Genomic DNA, 8,056 nt, shown 5'->3' on the forward strand with positions numbered 1-8,056 from the left:
ATATATAATATATATATATATACATACATTTTTAATTGATTAGCATGTTCATGCTAGACCTGTAACATTAAGTGATGCAAGGTTTATTTTGGTTGTCATTGTTTTACAGATGTTGGACAAATTGCGAGACCGCTGGGTGCACACGGGTTTATGGGAAAAGCTGGACAAGATAAAGACGGTAGTTACTGAGCCCAAAGGAGGGGACAAGAATGACTTCGACGAGCTGCTACAGACCTACTACAATGCAATCAAACAGAAAGGAGAAAAAGGTGCTTGCAGACAGAGACTTGCAGAATCAAACTACAAACTCTTCTGTTCAAGAACAGGGGAGGTTAGACAGTCCATGTGTTGAAGGGTCCGTTCCCAGTGTCTGTCAGCTGGCACATAATCTCAGGTGTGAGGCATTGTATGGGCTGGACGCTGGTAAATACAGATCCAGTCCTCAAGTACATCTAATCAAGCCTGGGTTTTGAAAGGGGAATTCAGTGTTTTACTAGTGCACTCAATCCAGAACCCTGGCAAGCTCTGACACTCCAGGCAAAAGAAGAAACCACTGGAACAGGAATTTCCATTCCAGCTCAACTCAGCAAGGCACGTCTAAGAAACTTAGAAGCAAAAATAGCATATAGGGTTTTTTTCTATGTTCTTGAAAGCCAGAGTGAGGATAAAGTCCTCCTCTGGAGGCATGGTGTTCTGTACATTAGTGGAACGTGACAGCTTGGAGTTCAGATGTTCTGAAATAATACGGTGGAACGAAGCATGATCTGAGTGGAGCTGGGAGCAGTGATATTAAGAAAGGGAGCTGAGGGCAGCAGGTTATTAGTCTGATGTGTTGTAATGTGTTCATGTGTCTGTTTCTCTTTTGAAGAGGGAGCCCTGCTGATTGCAGTGTGCAGGGGTAAAGTAAGTGAGGGTCTGGATTTCACGGATGATAATGCCCGCGCCGTGGTGACCATAGGAATACCCTTCCCCAACATCAAAAACCTTCAGGTGAGGAATATTAGCTAAAGGACTGAGCCCAAACATTCATAGACGATATAGGGTACTGTTCTAGGAGCACTCTCGGTGCTCAGGAAGACTTCTCATGCTGCAGAATGCTGCACGGCATATGCAGCCATCAGCAGCAGCAGCAGCAGAAGAAGGGTTTGAAAAGACAGCACTGCAACTCACACGTTGAGTTTAAAACATTGGCTTCAGCAAGAGGATAAGAAGTTGCAAGCTCAGCAAAGGGGTTGGATTGCGTTTCACTTCTTTACGACTTCAGAGTATTTCAGGGATTTAACCAAAGATCAAACTAAACTTCTGGATAACTGCAACATGTAACAGCAACAGTTTCATTTTCATGCGCATGTTGTATTGATAGTCAACCCTTGAGCAGTTATTTATAATAATAATAATTGCGATCCATGAACAGTTCCATCGTGATTTTGTTGTGTTTCTCCTGTCCAGAGCAGGTAGCGTGACCTTTTAAGTTTCGACTTGACTGTCAAAGTGTGTCTCAGGTTCCAGAGCTGAGCTGTCTCCGGGGGGTCTCCGGGATGATTGACTCTCTGCAGCAGCTCCCCTCAAACACAGCAGCAGCCGTGCACGCGGCACCTTCCTACCTCCAGGGAAACGGCTTGATTTTTTTTCACTTCTGCTCCACTGGAAATGGATTGAGTTTGCCGTTCAGTGGAGAGTTTTGGTTGCATTAGATTTTAATGTTACAAAGCTAGCAGGATATTAGTTGCATGTCCGATCTGTGCTGCTCATTCTCCTGTGCTTTTATGGTGAAACCTGAAAACATAAACTAAAGTTTGTTCAGTATTTAAATTCAGTCTTTGCCAGTGGAAAGAGAACGTGGTGGCTTTGACCTAAAAACATGTACACTGCAATGCAGAGTCAGTAATGCCATATTTCCAGGGGCTGGTGTGTTTCGAATGCTCGGAGTCTAGACGCTGGATTGGACACAGTGTGCCTTCGTGGCTCCTCTGCTGAGCCTTTCTGATATACACTTTGGGTTTTAGGGCTCTGTGCTTTGAATGAAGATCAGAGATTTAAGATGGATTAAGATACACAAATGTGTGCTGTTAAAATCCTAATCGTGGTTGTAAATGTCTTTGTTCTAGATTTTTGTAGGGCATCTTAGATCTTGGAGTATAAACACGTACTGTATAACTGTTATTAAACCCAGCATAATTGAAATTGCTATACATTAGCAGAACTATATAAAAAACTTTGAAGCTCCATAACTATTTTTTAATGTACATTATATGTATAATTGTGAGGTTCTGAATTGTGGAGTTAGCGCTACAAGAATATAATTTACTTGCCACGTTTTTAATGTTGAGTAAGTAACCAAAGTGTTTTATTTCTAGTTTGTTTTTCAATATAAAGTGCAAGATGTAGAAAGCAGCAGCTGGTATGATCAGGTACAGAGCTGTGCTCTAAACCCTCAAGTGAAGGAATATGAGCAGCAGCTCTGAGACTGACCAGAGAGGAATCTGAGTGACAGCTACAGGATGGCTGGCTTTGCCAAGGGCACCCCCCTGCTGCTCACCACAGCCACTTGTCTATAAAGCATGCTTGATGGCTAGGTGTGTGTTTTTAAAGATGAACAGGTAAAAGGGAAAAAAAGGGCTATCTTTTGACATTTTAACTAATTCCTTCTAGCCTGTGTTTTATTGCACATTTTGAATATTTGCTAGCAGCAAGAATTGGCTTTTTCACATATGCAGCCTGTCATGTTGCATTGAGCCTGGACGTGATGTCTGACAGGTTGGATGGTGAAATAGATTGAGATTGTATTTAGATGGCATTTGCAGCCTCGGGGAGCTGGCCTTTTACTTTTATCACTGGGCTTTGGACTTGATGATTAACCATGTGAGTTCCGTGGAATGCGCAACAGCTGCTGTGTGTTCATGTCAGAGTTAGTGGCAGGGATGGGTCATGTGATCAGTTTGCAGCAGTGAAATGCACAGAGAGCTTCACTGTACAGAAAACATGCACGTGCTTATCGGACGCACCGTTTCAAAATATTTCCCAGTCGTCATTACACCAATCGTGGATTTACTGTGTGACTGCAATCGTTTCCATGCCATCCCAGTACAGCTCAGGGAGCAGGGAGCAGGGGGCAGGCTCCGTCACTCTCAAACCTGTCTTTGATTGTCACATGACTGCCCTGTATGTGTGCTCTGCCGTCTGACATGTCCTATTGTAAATTGAATTGCGGTTACCTGTCACAAGCAGTTGGAGGTCTCCGGGCTCCTGTCCCGGAGCAGATCGTGTCGGATGGGAATTGAACTTTTCACTTGTCAATGGAAAAAGGTTAACATTAAAATATGGAGCAGTGGAAACATTGATGGATGCTTTCATGGCATTTCTGTGGCAAGCAGTTTTGTAAAAAAAAAAAAAGGGATTTATTTTTTTCATTTTCCCTTTTTTCTTTCTCCTTCTTACCCCCTTCATAACAAATCTGTCCGCAGAGGCATGCAAGGATAAACTTCTTCAGGCCTGGAGTGTCGTCTCTGCGATGCGCAGGAATAGAATCGTTCTGGGGTCCGTCTTCCTCTGCCTTGATTTAATCAAATCATTTCCCCATCAATGCACTTTTTCTTCCTCTCTTGTGACTTTGTGAACGTTGCAGGTTAACCAAGTGTTGTGTCTTCCACAGTGATCATTTCAACTGGCCACGACTCCCATCCTGAATCTTTTATTGAACAGAAAGCATGAGCGCTCTTACTGCTACTTTTAAACCCTTTTAAAAAGGGATCCTGAGTGTAAAGTGTTTCATTAATGTTTCATTTGAATGTTTTGCTTGCCTTTTGAATGCACAGCTGAATGTTTATTGTTGAACATCGGTTAATCTTCCTTAAAGAAACACAGGCGTGTTAGGGTTGAATGCAAATCCAGTTGACATGTCTGTTTTATTCATTGATCAATACAGCTCTATTAACGTGTGTGTTCTTAGGGGAGTGTAAAGAAGTGCTTTTACTTGAATGTTGTTTGATTTGGCGAAGGTGGAACTGAAGAGGAAGTACAATGACCAGCATTGCAGGACACGCGGGCTCCTGCCAGGCAGCCAGTGGTACGAGATCCAGGCTTTCCGAGCTCTCAATCAGGCGCTGGGGAGGTTTGTGTGCATCATCTCTGCTGGGCAGCGTACAGCACAATATGCAGGCGTTTACATTCATTCAGCTTATAAAAGAATATTGCGGTGTTTCATTTTCAGGTGTATCCGACACAAGAACGACTGGGGAGCCCTGATTTTGGTTGACGACCGTTTCAGATGCAACCCTAACAAGTACATAACAGGTATCGCTGTCGTTGTTTTCTGCCTTTTCGTGTTTTTGTAAGCATTTCAAACGTTGTGTGCCGTTGCTAACTACATAAATAAATTAAATGCATCAAAAAAACAAGCATAAACATTTATTTTAGATCATTTGAATTGCAAATGAATAATGTTCTAATTATTATTGATAACCAACTGATACAAGAACGCATAAGACGTTAGTTAAGATTCGTACGTTTTGCTGCCTCTTAATGCCATGGCAGTACTAGAAATGGATGTGTTCAGGACAGTTATGCTTCACCTTAGGAGCCTGCTCTAGTAATATTCCTGATTGAAACAACTGAAGGAATGAGCTGCATGCAGACTGATTTCTGGTGCACTAAATATGCTGTACCTGTAGTTGCATCCCTTGGACACTGGGTGGAGCTAGAATCCTATCTGCATTTCTACACGCAACAGCTGCATAACACTGTTTATTTCACAGTCCAGTCATTTACTGTTCTAACTCTTCTTGTTTGTTGCTTGGTTTGTAAACACAAAAGTACATTTGTGCGTTTTGTTTGTTTGTTTCATTTCCTGTACTGGTTTACATTGCGGTTCTGTCTTAAAATAATATGAAGTTTAAATATTGGTCCAGTAATATGGATAAAATAAATAAACTGAGGCATTGACCTTTTTGTTTAATGAGGCAATCCTATTCCTGTGAGTCACTTGAGATTCAGCATCTCATTTACAAGAGTTCTGCTGCTTCTGCAGGTTGTGTGGCACGATCGGCGCACACACACTGACGCAGTTCTGCGCTCCCTCTGTCTCGCACACTGACACGGTCCTGCACTGCCTCTGTCTCTCACTGTCTCACACACTGACACAGTCCTGCGCTCCCTCTGTCTCTCACTGTTTCACACACTGACACAGTCCTGCACTGCCTCTGTCTCGCACACTGACACAGTCCTGGCTCCCTCTGTCTCTCACTGTTTCACACACTGACACAGTCCTGCACTGCCTCTGTCTCGCACACTGACACAGTCCTGCACTGCCTCTGTCTCGCACATTGACACAGTCCTGCACTGCCTCTGTCTCGCACATTGACACAGTCCTGCACTGCCTCTGTCTCGCACATTGACACAGTCCTGCACTGCCTCTGTCTCGCACACTGACAGTCCTGCACTGCCTCTGTCTCTCACTGTCTCGCACACTGACACAGTCCTGCACTGCCTATGTCTCTCACTGTCTCGCACACTGACACAGTCCTGCACTGCCTACGTCTCTCACACTGACAGTCCTGCACTGCCTCTGCCTCTCACACTGACAGTCCTGCACTGCCTCCGTCTCTCACTGTCTCACACACTGATACAATCCCCCGCACTGCCTCTGTCTCTGAGGGAAGATCTCCTCCATTATAACTGGACTGGGAGGGAGGGGAGAGTTGTTGTGCTCTACACTCCTGCACCCATTTAAAAGTGTGTTGGTGTTTTTTCTATTGTGACGTGTATTGCACAAAGTATTCTAGCTCCTTGCACTGTTTTTTAAGCATTTAAATGATCCCAGGACTGAGATGATCCTGTTTTTTATTATGTATTAAGCACAGATAGTCGTCCACGAGTCCTGCGTACAGGACAGCAGTTATGTGCAGTATGATGCCATGTTTTTTTATTGTGTTTGTTTTTTTAACACCAGGGCTCTCCAAATGGGTTCGTCAGCAAGTCCAGCACCACTCGAACTTCAGCAGTGCTCTGCAGTCTCTAATGTCCTTCTCCAGGGGCCACAGCGAGGCCCCTGCGTGCTCTGCGCAGGCTGGAAGTCCGGGGATGCAGAGGCAGCTCTCTCTAAACAATCTGTCCCTGGTGGACACCTCCGAGGCATGCGAGACAACTGGCCAGCGATCCCCTGAGGTCAGCACACAGGCTGCACCGCTCCACACTGACCCCTACGAGAGAGAAGCAAAGCCGAGGGATATCGACGGCAAGACTGCAGCCCCTGCAAGAAAGCACTTCAAACCTTATCAAACAGGTGACAATGTCCCGATGTATATACAGCAGTGCGCATCTGAAGAGCGACAATGATGGGACTCGCCCCACCGCCCCCTCTAATTCAGTTCAAACAGTTTAGTTACTAAAATAAATGTTCTCTTCAAGAGACCGTGAGCGGAGGTGATTGAAGTAGGGGTTACAGAGACTGCCCATAGCTGTAGATACTGGAAGCACAATGTAAGGGGATCGTGTATTCTTGGTTCGCTGGTTAGTTAGTTTGTTCTGTGCCTTGCTCTGTGTGGAGTTACAGTGCAGTGTCATGTTATAGCACTCAGTCCCGCAGGCCAGACTGCAGAGATCTGGGCTGTTGATGGCAGATGTGTCTCTGTTGCTTTTAATTAGATCCCCTTGACCTTTGTTTGTGTTATATTGAGTGTGAGTCTCAGTACTATAAGAAAGAGTACATTGGCATTATAACAGAGTAGAATTATCTTTTAAACGGACATGCTTTTTTGTATGGAATTGTTTTTTGTTTTGTTTTTACACATATCCTCACAAACGTTTTGAAGCTATTGATACAACATTACCTCGATTCTAGTGATTTTTGTCCGGTTTGGGGGTGCTGAAGAATGAAAGTAGTCAGAGCAACAGGGATATGGGACAAAGTACCATAGACAGGGGTCTGGTTAAATTATGGTTAAACCACGGCCATTATGAAGTATAGCCATGGCTCTACACTAAAAAGTCTTAAGGAAGCTATCCCGTTGTGTCCCCGATATCGGAATTAAACAGTGTTTTGTACCATTGTTTTTGTTTTTGCAGGTAGCCAGGTGTGTAAACAGCAGCAGCAGGTTCAGTCTCCACCCGCCTCGGTCCCGTCCAGCAGCTGCAGCTCCAGGAGAAGAGTTTCAGCAGGCTGGTCAGCGCAGGGGAAAGCCGGGCTGAGCAGCAGCAGCAGCAGCAGAATCACTCAAGGGACCATCCAGCGCTTCTTCAATCTGCCACTCGCCTCCACTCCCCTGCCGACCTCGCTGAAGAAGCCCCTTTTCCATTCCAGCGCTTCAGACAAAGACACCTGGGGAGGCTGTCAACGCGGGTCTGCTACAGAAGACAAAGCAACGTCACTGACCAGTAAAGAAAGGACAGGGTTTCCTGATGAGGAGGGAAGCCAGGTGAAGTGTGCAGATGAGGGTCAGGCTGTAGAAATCTGCGGTGTCCTGGAGCTCTCTCCAGTCAAAGTGCCGGGTGGCTGTACCGCCCTGGCAGTGCCGGAGGAGCGAGAGGAGGAGGATCAGAGCATCTTCTTCACCCCTGAATTGTTTCAGGGAGAAGGTGATGAAGAGACTGAGGAGGACAGCTCTAAAACCGTAGAGAACACGCACTCGAGCGGAGAGTCTCTGCACCTTCCAAACTCAAACGGAGCGGCCCGGGGTTTATCCGAAGACCTTTTCCTGTCTAATAAGGACCCTGCGTTGCTGAGCGCGCTCAGTGAGGAGAGGCAGTGTGGCGCTGGCAGTAGGAGTGCAGTCGGCACAGACTTTAAAGCTGTAGGGCGAGAAGACTGTAATAGGAGAAGCTGCCAGGGGAATGTGGATCTAGAAGAGTGTAGTGTGACAGACAGGTAGACAAAGAACAGGACTCGTAGGCTAGCCAGGGTTAGAAATAAAGGAGCATCATTAGCAGGTAATAGTGAAACCATCTCCTTACTCTCCCAGCACACAGCTGATGAGGCAGAAGCGGTAGAACTATTCTAATTGTAATGAGTGGCTTGTCTGTGTTCTAGAATACAAGTCCAGAGAGATAGATAGAGTACAAT

General features: G+C 45.4%; 1 protein-coding gene across 2 annotated transcripts in view; it reads left to right on the plus strand.

The window, feature by feature from the left end:
- Positions 1 to 8,050, plus strand: part of brip1 (BRCA1 interacting helicase 1) — a 31,445-nt gene extending 23,395 nt beyond the window's left edge. Inside the window, exons 15-20 of one of the 2 annotated variants that reach the window (XM_041241447.1) lie at positions 110 to 269; positions 869 to 990; positions 3,999 to 4,111; positions 4,211 to 4,293; positions 5,948 to 6,280; positions 7,063 to 8,050. In XM_041241447.1, the coding sequence (XP_041097381.1) occupies positions 110 to 269; positions 869 to 990; positions 3,999 to 4,111; positions 4,211 to 4,293; positions 5,948 to 6,280; positions 7,063 to 7,865 (1,614 nt within the window). In that variant the 3' untranslated portion in view covers positions 7,866 to 8,050. The remainder of the gene's footprint in view (positions 1 to 109; positions 270 to 868; positions 991 to 3,998; positions 4,112 to 4,210; positions 4,294 to 5,947; positions 6,281 to 7,062) is intronic. The other variant, XM_041241448.1, reaches the window with a different exon arrangement.
- Positions 8,051 to 8,056: the final 6 nt, after the last annotated feature.

The sequence above is a fragment of the Polyodon spathula genome, unplaced genomic scaffold (genome assembly GCF_017654505.1).
Source record: "Polyodon spathula isolate WHYD16114869_AA unplaced genomic scaffold, ASM1765450v1 scaffolds_780, whole genome shotgun sequence".
In the NCBI taxonomy this organism is placed as follows: domain Eukaryota; kingdom Metazoa; phylum Chordata; class Actinopteri; order Acipenseriformes; family Polyodontidae; genus Polyodon; species Polyodon spathula.